This window comes from Acinonyx jubatus, chromosome C1 (assembly GCF_027475565.1).
Source record: "Acinonyx jubatus isolate Ajub_Pintada_27869175 chromosome C1, VMU_Ajub_asm_v1.0, whole genome shotgun sequence".
Classification (NCBI taxonomy): domain Eukaryota; kingdom Metazoa; phylum Chordata; class Mammalia; order Carnivora; family Felidae; genus Acinonyx; species Acinonyx jubatus.
In genome coordinates, this window is record NC_069381.1 from 95969374 (window position 1) to 95984418 (window position 15045).

Genomic DNA, 15045 nt, shown 5'->3' on the forward strand with positions numbered 1-15045 from the left:
ATAGCTCAGAGCCTGGAGCCTGGAGCCTGCTTCAGACTCTGTGTCTCCTGCTCTCTCTGCCCCTCCCCCACTCACACTCTGTCTCTCTCTCTAAAAAAAAAGAGAGAGAGAGATCAAAAGTGCTGAGGACAGTGCCTGGAAAGTAGTAAAAAATATAATAAACATTAGCTGTTCTATTAGAATCACCTAATTCTGCCAAGTCTAGCTTTGAATATACCCTAGTTTGGAAAAGTTTCGTTGGCAGAACTGCATGAGGCATATTTTGCAAGTCATGAACGCTAATAGAGATAGCTTTAACTTTATCCTTACAAACTAGGGACGATCTTACTAGCAGAAAGAATATAAATATTTCATATATAGCTAGATCTCAAGACATAACATGTACTATATTAAAGATCTCACATCTCCAAGTTTTTCTGTCAATACCCATTTGCTTGCTATGTGTCCAGTTTCGTTGTTACTGTCCACAGGTGGGAGCTCCAAAGGAGTAAAAAGAAAATCATGGAAGAAAAATCAGCAATTGCAAGAACATGCCATGCTTCTGCAAAGTTTTCTTGGAAATCTGGAAAAGGAAGTCTGGTCCATTACTCAACATTAGGTGTGAAACATCTTTATTCAGGTGTCAGAAGAATCCAGTATTCCATGAGCACCTAGTTTGGGAAATCTGACTGGCCAATTACCCAGCAGCCTCTGGGAGAGCAAGGAGCCGTGGAACTAGGCTTTGGAAACACACCTGGACCTGGCGTGGCACAGGTGCGTGTGGCTTCTAACCGTGGCAGGGAAGCTGACTTCACTGAGGGCTCAGACACTGGGCAGATACCTTAGGTGAGTGCCAGCACCAGAATGACCACAGAGAGCATTCATCCACATTTCTAACTGTGTGACCCTGAGCAAGTTACTTAACTTTCTCCAAACTTTGGTTTCCTCTTTTATTTGATGGGGATTCTAATTATTCCTACTTTACAGAGTCATTAGGAAGATGAAATAAACTAAGACTTTGAGCATAGTTCCTGGTATATGGTAAATGCTCCCCAAATGTCAACTATTTTATTTCATGTTTTGCTTTTTGTTTTTCCATGCAGAATGAACCCAAAGCTGGGCCTGTGGAGACAAGGAAGGGGGACACCAGACCACAGGGCAAAGCATCTAAGACACCTCAGGCCCCTCTTCTCTCCAGAGAAGTTAAGATCTCCCTGAAGCCTATGAGGGCAGGAACTGCTTGTCACCTTAAGTGAGACTGTCCGGCAGGGGTAATGGCTCATGGCTTCCCTCTCTCCCTGGAAAATGCTGGGTTATTAGTTAGCAACCCAAGGCTTGCTTATCTCTCCTCACTGACACTTCTTTCTCCAAAGACAGAGCCCTGGTGCCCCCTCCCCTTCTCTCCACCCATAGTGTTAAGATTCATCAGCAGTTCTTATAACTTGCTATTGTTCCCATTTTTCTAATGGGTTTCCATGTCAGGAAAACCCATTTTGTAACAGTAACAGGCAGTTTTGCTAACAGACTGTAATTGAAAAGATAAACTGGGGAGAGGAAGTGAAAAGAAAGGACCCTTTTCTCTGCTTCCTCCAGAGCTGGAGAAAGCTGGCTTCAGAGCTTGGTGTTGCTGAAACCGTTTGGTGTAAGGGCTGGCCTGTGCAGAGTAGAGGCTGCCTGGGCTGAGGGGGTCTCATTTAGACATAGAAAGAGACATAGACAAATACAACCCAGAGATCAAACAGCAAGAAATGCAGAGACCCAAGAGACTGGAAAGAATAGTGTCACGTCTGGGAATGGAAAAGACTCTCGGCAGAACCATTAATATTAATTAATATTAGTAACCATTAATATTATTAATACATTAATATTAATAATTATTTGTTATTTATTTCTACATGGTTAGCACTGTGCCCCTTACATTCTCTCATTTAATCTTTACAGCCTCCCTAAGAAATGAGCATGCACCTCACAAAGATAAAGTAACTCAGTTTAGAGGTATTAACTAATTCAAGGATACATCACATTAAGCAGAAGAACTGGGATTTAAACCTGGGATTTTCTGATGCCAAAGTCCAAGCTTCTGAGCCAGGCCCCTGAAGGGACTGGGGGCTGAGTGGAAAGCTGGGCAGGGAAGCTGTGGGGGAGGGGGGGCAGGCACTTCTTTGTTATAAACCAGGAGAGTGTGGGAGGCATTCTCAACTATTTGGCCTGATCCTCTGTACCTCGGTAAAAACCCAGAGACGAGGATTATGAACAACCTCCTCACCCCCCATCTCTTCCTTCTTCCCTGGAAAGTATAGACACTACAGGTTACCCACCAGGCACCAGGCAAATAACCAGTGGCCCCTGGAAACACCTCATCCAGAGATGTAGCAAAGAAATACCTGACAGTGTGTGTGTGTGTGTGTGTGTGTGTGTGTGTGTGTGTTGCAGGAACAGGAGCTATTCTGTTCTAAGGCTTACAGACGTGGTCCATTAATAATAAACTCTTCCGTGGCTTGTAAATTTATTAGGAGAACCTGGTGTAATTAAAATTCAGGGTTAGGGAAGAGGGGAGCAGAGAACCTTTGCTTCCATTCCTTCTTTCAGAGATCCAGGCTGAACTACCGATGGGGATAATTAGCAGAGTCCAAACAGAGAAGGAATTAACGCTCCTGAAAAAGCTGTGATGAGGAGAGACAATGCTGGACTAATTATGGCCGCACAAGCTTTATGACTGGGCACCGGCTTCCACCATTATTAGGGGATTCAGAGATAAATCGGAGGCTAATGCGGAGTGCTATAGCTAACAGAGCGTTGGCATTAATTTAGCAATTATTAGTATTATTATTTTGGCAGATGGTAACTGTACCTTTTTGCTTGATTGGTCAGGGTTTGTGGCCCCTCTGAGATGTGTGGAGATCAAGGCTGGGGTGATTGGGGTGGGGACAGACAGAAAGCCAGAAAGAGTCTTTCCCTCTACCCACCCCCCCTCCTGTTTATACCTGCAAGTACTGAGAGGAGAGGTCTGCCTGGGTCCACATGGAGCAAGAAAAACAGATCAACAAAGAGAGAAGGGAAGGATGACACTGTCATATACCTAGAGCGTCCACAGCTGGAAGTCCTGTTCACCTCCGCTTTCAAAGCCCTCTCAGATTAAAGTTCCTAAGTGTGACTCAGTCCTTCAGGGCTCAGAGACCTCTTTTCCTAAGCAGGACCAGCAGGGGTGCTGGCTAGCTGGGGCAGGACTTTCTTGTACCCTGCTTTTTGCACACTCCAGACAGCCTTCCACAGACCCTAAAGAAACCTGGCTAGATACAGATGGCTCAGTCTTAGCCCTAATTTTTTGCAGCCACATTATACCCCCAACTCTGTGGACATGGAGGACAGAGAACATAGTCAGAGGTAGAAGAAAACTTCTAGAACCGTAAATCCAAGCACTCTGCAACTCCTAGATACTTTCCCCTGGTTCTAGAATCTTAAAGCTCAAGACACTCCATAAAATCAGAACATTATCTCAAGGATGTACATTCTAAAGGATTGTACATTGCACCTTTCCTCAAAGAAGGCGAAATCCTCAGAATTTCTTCCTTTCAGCAAGGAGTGAGGGAGTAACTGATTATTTAGTTATAGAAACAGGACTTTCCTGTTTTGATTAAGTGCTATGCATTTAACCTCCCATCACAAGCAGGAGAAATAATAGTATCTGTGCTGCAAAAGGCCAACTTAAAATCCAGGTAGCTGAGTCACATAACATCTCCAGTCATTAGAGAAATGAACAAACATTACATACATCTCATGGCCACACATAACCTAGAGAATAACCATTCCTGGCTGCCAGCCTGGAAGGGGCAAGGCAGCTCAGGATCTCCCATCAGGCCCCTGAATTTTTTGGAATACCTCTGAACCTCTGCTTATTACCTCAAATCCAGAACTCTCCCTACCCACACCCAACACTCTGCAATTTGGCCTGTGGAGCAAACTCATTCATCTCCACAAGGCAAATGGCATGAAGAAGGTAGGGAACTGCCTGTTAGTGTCCACTTGAGGCAGGGGTGGGGGTGTGTATTAAGGAAGAAAGCAGACACTTTGCCTTTAGAATTTTTAAAGAAAAATGGAACTTGCTTTTATCTGGGACAGTTTGTGTAGAGGTATTTCCAAGTCATGAAAGCTAAGGAGATCTGATGGAGATTTCCTGTGCAACTCCTAGCACAGACCATATACAGAGGGGGTCCCAGTAAATGACAGCAGAGCCCGAATCTCAATTGTTGAATCTCGGGGTGTTACTAGAGATCCCGTGAGCTAGAGACTTTGAGTGGGAGGATGGCAGGGGAAAACGTACAGAGGTAAAGAGAACTAGGCGTGCTCTAGTCACTTGCATTTTTCACTAAAATACAAATGAAAAGATCCAGCATTTCTCTGACTGTAGAATCTGGACCCAGGCAGTGGCTTTGGGATGCAGGGACTAAGCTAGGAAGTAGGATACCTGGGGGCCTGGTCCTGAGCTGAACAGCATCTCCCCAGACCCTGTGCTCACTTAAACCCCAAGAACTCAAAGCCACTCTCAACCATTTTCTTTTGCTATGACCAAGGGTCTCCTTCTGCCTCCTCCTTTCAGCCCCCTAACTTGGCCCCCCAGGGGCTTCCTGAGGCTTGTGACTCAGCAGCCAAAGTTAAAGTACCCCAGGGCTGACAAGTCAAGCTCGCTTTGTCAAGCAGCCTGCAGGGAAGGCACACTGATTCATCTGGGCCTGCTTGCTCACCTTCCTCAACCTTCTCTCACCCTCAGCCTGGCCACAGGTACCTGTCATTCCAGACTGTGGGGTTTCCCTCTGGAGTCAGAACACCAGAACACCTGCATCAGAATGTTTCACACACATACACCCTCCCCACAACGCACACTGCCCCCTGCCCTCTGTGGTATTTCTGCTCTGGACGGACAGGAGAGGGGGGCAGCCTCCACACCAGGTGGAACTCGACAGGTGTGTTCTCACCTTGAATGATCCCCTTTAGAGTTTGAGGGTCAGAACCAACATAGAGGGCCCCACTGGAAATGAATTATTGCAGGAAAGGAGGAAGGGACCTGGATAGGCAAGCAGGAAGAGACTCCCTAACTTGGGGAAAATTGTGTATCTGGGGGGTATGGGGAGTTGGGTGGTGTAGATGATGGCACCAGAGAACCAAAATCTAATACTTGCTGGGCCTAATCTATTCGGAGATTCTTAAAGACGGAGAATTACCTCTCCAACATCCATCCCTGTACCACCCTCTGAAAGTTCTTCTTTATGTCTAACCTCAGTCCCTTCTGCTGCAGTAATCAACCCATTGATCAAACACTGCCAAGGCCATAGAGAGCGCTTGCGCGAGAGCAGCGCCCCCTACAACCCCCACAGGGCTGAGATGCGCCCAAGGCTGGGCACAACCCCCTCACACACACAATCCTCCCCTGGGTCACTACCCTCCATCTACTCCTTCTCTCCCTCAGCGGCCCTGTTGCTAACCTAGGACCCACCAAGAGCTCTGACCTTTAACCTCAACTGAAAACAGGGCCCTGAAAGCTGTTGCCTCGGGGAGCTTACCCCACCTGTACCTGCTCCAGGAACCGCCTTTCCAGTCCCCGGCTTCTGGTCCCTTGAGACTCGTCTGGAGACCAAATTCCCGCCTCCCGCGGCCCCTTCCTCCCTTTCCCGCGCTGTTGGTGCGGAACCGCAGGGGCGACCCTCGCTTACCCCTAGGCCCAGCGCCACCGGGGTCAGAGTCCGGGGGACAAGGAGGGGTGGTGTCTGCGGAGCCAAAGGAATCCCGGCGCCACGGTCCCTGCAGGATCTCCCCACCCCCACTCTGCATCCTCTCGAGGCTTCGCACTGCCCCCCAGCCCCTCCCCTCCGGAGGGAGGACGACCGGGTGCTCCCTGCCGCCCAGGACCCTCCAGGCGTCGGCATCCGGACAAAGAAGCCCGGCTGCGGCGGGCGAGCGCGGCCGCACGGCGCTGGTGCGGCAAGTAAATAACCCGGGCCGGCTGGCAGCCTATCCTCCCGCGGCTCCCGCCGCCAGGGCGCGACACGCCATTGCCGCTGTCGCGACTCCCGAGAGACCCCGCAGCCGCGCGCGCCGGGCCCGGGCCCCGCGGGGCTCGAGCTCCCGACTCACCGGCTCCGGCGAGCTCGCCTCGGCTCGGGCTCCCGCCTGGGCTCGGCGGCCGCCGGGGGCTGCGTCCAGCGCAGGGTCCGCGCCGTTCGGGCAGGAGGCGCCCGTTTGGCAAAGTCGGCGGGAGGCACCGGCTCGGTCGCGCACCGGCCCCGAGTCCGAGTGAGTCAGAGAGAGACCGAGGGAGCGAGTTATAGGGGCGAGGGTGGGGGAGGATGCCGAGACACCCTCCCCCACCCCGTCCCCCGTCCCCCCGCCCCCCCCCCCCCCCCCCCAGTGGAGACGCAGAAAGCCACTCGCAGCCGGAGAGACGTCCGGACACAAAGACCTCGTGCGGCTCGCAGACCTAAGTTTCTCCCTGAGACCAGGGGGCTCGGACGGGTTCCCCGAGAGAACAGACAAACGGACGCGCGGACCGACAGACGGACCTTGGGACCCTGACAACCCAAGAGACGAGTTGCTACTTCCTGGTCTCCTACTCGCTCCACAGACCCCTTCCCTGGCAGATAGCCCGCAGGGTGAGCGGAGAGACGCCAGGGAAACTGAGGCCCCCGAGGGGCACGGCGCCCGAGGAGCGCGGCTTTGCGCTGGAGTCCTGTAGAGTCACACGGAGGGAGCTCAGGGACCCTCTGCCTCCCAGGTCCCCTTCACGTCTCTCCGTTTGCCCTGTGGGCGGTGGAACGGGGCACAGGCTGAGGCTCATTCCGAATCCAGGATCCTGAGCTGGAGTTCTCTGTCTAGATTAAGGGGCTCCCAGTGCCGGGGCTCTGGGGACAGAGGATGGTCGGGGCGAGAACCCAGGAAGAGAGGGGGGCTCGGGGTTCCCGTTACCTGTATCGGCCGCGCTCGGACTCCTCTCTGGGGGCTGTAGCTCGAAGCTCCGACAAGTCTCCACGTCCAGCCCGAGAGGGGGCGGCCGGGCCCGGCACAGAGAAGCCAGGACCGCGAGCGCCGCCTGGCACCGAGGCCCCCCGGTCCCCCACACCCCGCTCATGCCCGGGACACCCCGGCTCTCCAAGCAGCCGCCTGAACCCGTGCTGCCGCTGGACTGGGGCGGGGCTAGGCGGCCCCAAGAAGACCCTCCCCGCAGCGGCCCCCTGCGGCTCCGTTCAGCTTTTAATCATTTCCCCGCAGGGTCTCCGCCCCTCACGTGGTATCCCGCGGCAGCTGGCAAGTCTGGCGCCTCACGGCCGCCCCCTCCACGCCCGGGGACAGGTCTGAGTCCCCGCGGGTTCGAGGCAGGGGAGCCCGGTTGTCCAGCACCCTGGAGGGTGGAACCTGGGATCTGACCCCACACGTACTGCCTGGTGTGACCTTGGGCCTCTCTGAGCCTCAATTTCCCACTCTGTAAAAGGGGTATAATGATAACGAGTGCAGCACAGGCTGCCTGGGAATATAAAGATAGTGTTTGCGAAAACACTGGGTAAATTGCCACATGCCACACAAGTGGCAACGAAATAGATAAACCCATTAACAGAAAGATGGGTGACCTGGCTGGGGGTGGGAGAACCTCGGTCAAGGTTCCTAACGGGAGAAGTTAGTCAGATTGGTCCCAGGTCCTCAGCTTTGGAGGCAGAAGACCCCAAGACTGCGGGGCTATTCGAACTGCAGAAAGACTTTCTGAGCCCCGCAATCCTGCGGTCCACGGTACCCGCACGTTGCTATGACAACGGGAGGCAGCGGCCGTCTCTCTCCATGGCAACGGGAGGGGAAAGTTTCTGGCAAATAGGAATGGGGGGCATTTCAAGAGAGCGCTCTGTTCCCGCCAGACCCACCTCCCCGCAGCTGTGGAACACCACCGGAGATAATGTATCTTACTATGAAGCATAACAAGGGCCAGAAAGACGGAAAACAAAACGGGAGGGTTGACGTTAGACTTAAGGCAGACTTCCCTTCCAGGAACTATGGCGTGAGGTCCAGGAGCAGGTTGGCTGAGGGGTTCCGAGGCACCGCACTCAGCCGTGGAGATCTATGGGCCGCCACCGGGTGCGGCCCTGCGGGGGCCCAGTCACGAAAATCTTGCGTCCTCGGCGTGTCGGCGGATGGGCCCCTTCCTGTGTGCGGCTTACCCGAAGCTCCAGCTTCTCCGGAGCTGGGAAGGAAACTTTAGCTGGAACCTCCGGAAGCCGCGGGCCTGGTGTGTACCGGGTGGCGGACGGGGGAGGAGGGTCTTTCCTCCTAATTAGCACGCTAATTGGAAGTGGCTAGGGCGGTGACTCACGTTCCAGAGGGAGGAGATTCGGAGCCCCAGCTCCTGGCGGTCTCCACATGCGCCATCTGCGCCAGCCGTGCTAGCGGGCCCTTGGACTTGAGAGTCCCCGGCAGCTACAGAGCGCCAAGCAGAGGCCTGCGAGGACGTAGGCTGGACCAGGCGATTTTTGCTTTGGAAAAGCGCTCCTTGGCTCTGTCCACGGTGCTGAAGACCCAGTTGCTGCAATCGTAGCGTGGGCACAGGACAGGGTTAGGGAGGTGGGGAGGGATGGACAATTGTGGCGGGTTCAGACCTTTCACCCTGATCTCAGGAGCCTACGATAGGAGAGGGCTAGAAACTCAGGCCAGGGGGACTGAGCAGGCTTGATCCCGGAGACACTATGCAATCCAGGCCGCCTTCCTGAAGGAGGTGCTCGGTTGCTGTTCCAAGAACAGGTGAGGCTGTGGAGTCCCCATTTGCTTCCCAGTGGTTCTGGAACCCACCTGAGGAGCCCAGAAGCCCTGTCATCTTCCTCTCCACCTCCCAATGCAGAGCTTAGTTCCTGGGAGGCCCCTTGTTACATGATCACTAGCAGTTTCCGAGGCAGCAGTTTTGTGTTTGTGTAAAATACAAATGGAGAAGAACTGCTCTCTGCCCATGTTTATGGCAACTCTGCCACTCCACGGGCGATTTCTCCCTCCCCCTCCTGAGTTCTTGGGGAAATTCACAGAACAAAGCGCCTTGTTTTGCCTTTGCAGAGAATGAAAAAGCACAGGACCTTCCAAGGGCCCAGGCCTGTGATGCAGGGAAATCAATATTTTGCTTTACAACGAGTGGGGGAATTTACATCTAAACTGAAGGCAAAGGAGCCTGTTTGGAGCAGAGCAGGTGGCAGGAGCCGAGAATTAGCAGATAATTTCTGATTGTTCCCGGATTCAGCCTCCACACTAGGCAAATGGTTCTGCATCCTCTCTGGCATCCCAGCAGCAGCTCTGGACCTGGCATTTCTCAACAGAACAGGGAGGAGTTTCTGCTCTGACAGGGCTGGGGGAAGGGGCTGGGGCTCCCAGGTCAGTCAATAATTATTGAATTTGCAGTGCGTGAATCTGTGTGTACAAAAGAGACAGAAATGAGACAGACAGAGAGAAACAGAGACACAGAGACAAGAGAAAGAGAGGCAGAGGTTGAGACATATAGAAACAAATATAGGAGATACAGGGAGAGCTACAGAGAACAGAGAAAGAGGGACGGAGGGACAGATATGCTTATGAGGGCATACTCATTCAGAAAGAGAGATAAAAGAGAAACATAATTTTTTCTTATACTAAGAAAAACCCCTGCCTTAGTTGTCTTCTTCATGCTCTCTCTCTTTGCCCCTAACAAGTTAATGCTGATACCTGTGGTCACATAACCAGCCACAAACCAACCAACCAACCAACCAAACAAACAAAAAACTGTAAAGATGGGAACTTTTCCTCTCTAAAACCCCTTTCCCTGACAAGCCCACTCCCACAGGCAAAGACCAAATTCAGACTCCCAGGGTGCCACTCAGACGTAAAGAGGGAAGGAGGTAGAAAGAAGTAGAATTGTTGCCTCTCAATTCTGTCTTTCAGAGAAAGACCATCTGAGTTTCGATTTAGGGGTGGGTGGAGAGAAGGAGGGGCAGAGACAGCACGGCATAGTGGCAAACAAGGGCACTGGGTTGGGCACTGGGAGGCTGGTTCCAGAACTGGTGCACTAAACCAGCCACAGGGCAGTCACGTCCCTTCTCAGGGTGTCAGTTTCATTATTTGTCAGATGATGAAGCTAGATGAGGAGCTCTCGGAGGCTTCTTCCAGCAACAACATTCTAGGATTTTACATGAAGGGAAAGGAGGAGGCTGAGGGGGGAAAGGAAAAAGGGACAAAAGAGCAGTTTTTCTGGCTCTAAAGAAGACGGTGTCCAGACTCACTTTGGGCTTCCCCTCCCCCAGTGCTCTCATCTCATCTGCAACTGTGGCCGTAGCATTCTGAGTCTGCCGCACACACCTCCCCGACTGCTCAGAAGCAGGAAGGGGAACTGGAGGAGGGATGGAAAGCGGAATGGGAGGAGGTTTGAGGCAGAAACTAGCAGCCTTCCACTCCTATGCCCTCCTCTCTTCAGAAATAGCCAAAGTACACATGCCCTGCCCCCACCCCAAGTCTCTCAGGCAGTGGTGTGACTGCCTTTGGACAGGTCCCCACGTTGCTCTGAGCAGTAAAAGCCTGCTGAGTTGTGCTACAAATAAAATATATTAAAACAAAATAACAATTTCTAAAAAAAAAGAAAAATTAAACCTCGGTAGGAAATTGCTAATGCCGTAGGCGAGAAGAATGGGCTCCTTTGACATGAGCCGATGTGTCACATTGTCTTTCCATCTCAATGCAATTTCTAAATAGGGAGCCCTTTCCCCATCCCCTCCTCCTCTCCAAGCCCCCAGCAGAGATGTAAAGGGAGCAGCCTGACGTTCATAGCCCATTGTCTGACGTCCAGGGAGAGACGAGAGAGATAGATACAAATGTACTCACTGCTTTGTCAAGTGGATTGGAGCCAAGAGGGCTCTGACCCAGCCATGAGGGGCCCATCTCCTCTCCCCACCTCCCCCATCTCCTGTCTAGCCAAGCATGTGGACACTCTGAGCAAGGGTTCTGAATTTACTCTAAGAAAACAGATTATCACTTGAACCCGTTCTACTGCTGGTGGAGAATTAAGTTGATGCCCTATATTGGGGACTGGGAACACTTTACACTACAATTTAAAACAAACAGTGCTATGGAATCCCTATGGGGTTTCTGTCAGGACAGCTTTATCAGTATTTCCAGCAGATGTCACCCCCCTGCCCCCATCCTTCACACCAACATAGCCAATTCTAGCCGAAGCGGGGTGCCTTCTGCAAACCATGCCATTCCAAGCCATCAGAAGAATTTTCAGGAATTTCTGAAAATGCAGAAGACATTCTGAGATGCAGAAGACATTGCAAAGTCCTGCACATGTGCCCAGGTATTTTTGAGAGTGCAGTCTTGCTTTTCTAAGAAAGGTCTGTGGCAATTCAAACCTCCTGAGCCAAGCAGGGGTACATTTGCCTCTTTCTTATTCCTTCCCCATCTCAGAGGTCTCATCTCTGTTCCATGCTCTCTGTTCAAGCATAGTGTTCCTGATCGGACTTGGGAAGACTGGACAGGACTAGTTGCATCCAGCAGGCTGGGCCTGGGGGAAGCAGAGGCAAGTTCAAGGTCAGAAGGCAACATCATTCCGGAAAGTTTTAGAGCTGTACCTAAGTAACCATGGTGTGCCTAAGGCTTTCCCTGTACTACTTGAGACATGAGAATAATTGGAAGAGAAGAGCCAGAAGGGAAGCCAGGTGTGCTCCTCTTCAGACTGACCTTGTGTAGAAGAAAGAGCACAGGTTTTGGAGTCAGAGACCTGTGTTCAAATCCTGGCTCTATCACTGACCAAGTGTCACACCTTAGGTGCTATACTGTAGCAATCCAAACCTCAACTTCCTCATCTGTAAAATGGGACATATAAGGCCTGCACAAGGCCTTATATGTCTGCACAAGGGTTATATGAGTTAAGTTAAACACCTAATATACTGCGACTGATTCATGGCAGGTGTCAAAACAAATGACAGTTCTTGTCCTCTCCCTCTTTCTGTCTCTCAGGTCACAGAAAGACATCCATGAGGCACACTGTCCAGAGGTTAACCCATATTCTTCCCTTGAACAAGTCCCTGAACACTGCCAAAAAGGAATTGATTCATTTAGTCTTATAACAATCCCGAGAGGCAGAATGGGTGGATGCTCAAAGTCCATTTGGCACGTGGGGAAATTAAGTGACTGGTCCCTGGTCACACACGCAAGGAGGCAGCAGAGAGATAGAATCCAGGCCTTCTGATTCCTGGTTAGTACCACTTTTGTACTGGGGAAGGTAGGCATAATTTTTTCTTCTTCTACAAAAAAAAAAAAAAAAAAAAAAGTTATAATACTTTTAAATTGACTTTATAATAAATAAAAAGTATTTGGAAATAAATTACAAAGCAGTGAAAAATTTACTCTCGTGTCTCTCTGCAAAGCTCTTGGCCCTCTGACCTGAGCCACCCCAGCTGCACGTGGGGCCCCATGGCTGCTCTGGAAGGCAGATCACATCACCGATAAAACACAGGGCTGGGGCCAGGCAGCTTCATGGCTTGGGACATGTTTGGCTGCTTCCCTCTTGACAGAGAGCTGCTCAGAAGGCAGCTCAGAGAGCCTCTGCTGTGTCTGGATTGTGTTCCATGGTCAGAGTCCAGCTTCCAGGAAACAGCCAAGCCAAGATTCTTATAAGACCAGGACCCCAAAGACTAGAATTCTCCCCAAGGAGCCTGGAGAGGGTTTGCCGTCTCAGGGCTCTGGCTGCTGCACTAATGAAAAGAAACCAGATAAAATGCCCAAACGAATTAAAACAACAATTCCAATAGGGCTCTGTCAGGACTAGGAAGTCTTAATCCTTGATTTCAGTAGTAGGCAAGCAGGAAGAATCAACAGAACATATATTCGGGTCAGTGACCTGCAGCCTTCAGTGGAATTGAGGGGCTGAAGCCTCTAGAGAGAATAAATTTGTTCCCCCAATTTTAGCCTCTGTCTGTCCTATACAACAAAAATCCTTTTCCATCCTGGCCATCAAGACATAATTATCTCCATCTCTGCTGTTTATGAGAGGTACAGTAAGTGGTTTGAATGAGTCAGCCCCCCAACCTTTATTAATACTCCCATACGTTTGTAAGACGTGTTATGCTTTACACAGCACTCTCATTTTTGCTATCTCACTTCATACAATAACCCTGAGAACCGGATATTCTTCTCCTAACTTGGGTGGTGAGGCCTCAGAGAGGCTACAAATAACTCTCTTGGGGTTATAGCTAGCAAGCGGCAGAGCCAGAATTTGAGCCTGTCATTTTCACATCATTCATTCATGGAGCATTTACTGGTCCTGTGCAGACCCGGGTCCACACCAGGCACCTGAGACACAGCCTTGTGTGATTTCCCTCCCGCACTGGCCTTCAAGTCATGCGCTGTGCAGAGCCCTCAATACACAGGCCTGTCCTGGGGGAGTGCACATAATCGGCTGTGGAGAGAGGCCACGCGTGGAATTGGTCTCAAATGAGTTCTTTGACCTCTTCGCTGCAGTTGCCCACACCTACATCGACTGTGAAATTCTCTTCTGTGACATGAGTCTCCATGGATTTCCCTCCCTTCCTGATTCTTTCACTCTCTCCCCTGCCCCCTCCCCACCTTTCCATTTTCTCGCAGGTTCAGCTCTCGTCCCTTCTTTCTTCTGTCTCTTCATATACTCCCTGAGTGATCTTAGCCACTCCGAGGGCTTCAAACACTAAATAATGCCAATACTAAGAGTAGCACCGCTAAACATTTACTGAGCACACACTCTGTTCCAGGACCTCCCTGCTTGCTTCATTTACTTCTCGCAATGACTCTGATTACTATCTGCAGTCTACAGGTACCAAGTGACAGGGCTGAATGTGAACCCAGGCGGTCCAGAGCCCAGACCCTCAGCACTCCAGATTCTGTCTCTCTGTGGTTCTACACATGCATTTCTAAATTCTCATTCAATCACCTTTACCCCAGACCTCCTAAATCCCCTGTGTCCAAGACAGAATTCATATTTTCCCTCACGAACCTGCTCTACCTCCTTAAAGGAAGACAAAACTAAACCAAACTAAACTAAAAAAATCTCAGATCCCTCCTTGACTCTTCCCTCTCCCTTATCTCCCTTATCAGTGTGGCACTGAATCCTCCTGTTTTTATCTCTAAAATGTTTGAACCCCTGACCTCCCCACCCCTGTCACTGCCCTAGTCAACCACTTGACATTCCTCTTCTGGATCGTGATGGTTGCCTTACATGATAATATGATTATGTCATCCTCTCATTTAAAATCCTTCGTAGACTTCTGGGGCCTTCAGGGTGAGGTTGACTTTCTTGAGCATGGCATTCAAGGCCCTTCCGGACCTGGCCTCTGTCCACCTATCTGGCCTCCTCTCCACACGCTCCTTGTGTCCTCAGGCTGCCTGTGCTGTGCTCACAGAGTGATAACTCCCATCTCTTACCCTCACATCCCACCCAAACTTTCATGTTCCTGCAATTCCTCTTGTCTTCCACCCGTGCTCTCTCTAGATTCTGGAACTTTGCAATTGCTGTGCCCTGAACACCTTTCCTCTTTTCCTCACTCCACTGGTTCTTATAGGACACTATAAAGCCTAGAGGTTAAGAGTGTGGGCTTTGGAGTTAGGTTGTCTGGGTTCAAATCTGAGATCTGCCATGTAGTAGCTGAGTGATAGTGGACAAGTTACTAAACCTCTCTGTGCCTTAGTTTTCTTGTCCATAAATGAGATGATAATAGAAATACCACTCTCATCAGCTTCCTGAGAGGTTTAAATGAGTTGATTACACAAAGCACTCAGAAAACTCCTGCCCTAACCTTCAAAGCTGTCTTAGATGTCCCTCTTCTTATTAGCTCATTGCATGCAATGCTTACCTTTGTCATAGAGTTTTGCAACAGCACATTGTTGACTGTTACTAGACTGGGCTCTGTATTTTCATATAGTGCTTCATATCTAACGCACCTTCAGTGAGTGTCCACCACTTTGAAGAGAGGTGAATGTGTGAACATAACATAGTACAAAGTATCGGAATCTGAACACTAGAGGAATCGGAGTTGAGTTAAATAGGTCAAGTCA

At 50.7% G+C, this 15045-nt stretch overlaps 1 protein-coding gene across 7 annotated transcripts in view; it reads right to left on the reverse strand.

Moving 5' to 3' along the window:
• Positions 1–7267, reverse strand: part of SYT6 (synaptotagmin 6) — a 61090-nt gene extending 53823 nt beyond the window's left edge. For 2 of the 7 annotated variants that reach the window (XM_027058288.2, XM_027058287.2), the window contains exon 1: positions 6937–7265. In XM_027058288.2, the coding sequence (XP_026914089.1) occupies positions 6937–7099 (163 nt within the window). In that variant the 5' untranslated portion in view covers positions 7100–7265. Of the gene's footprint in view, positions 1–6108; positions 6291–6936 lie in introns of those variants that run through there. The other 5 variants (XR_003419896.2, XR_001429376.3, XR_008295149.1 and 2 more) reach the window with 5 other exon arrangements.
• Positions 7268–15045: the final 7778 nt, after the last annotated feature.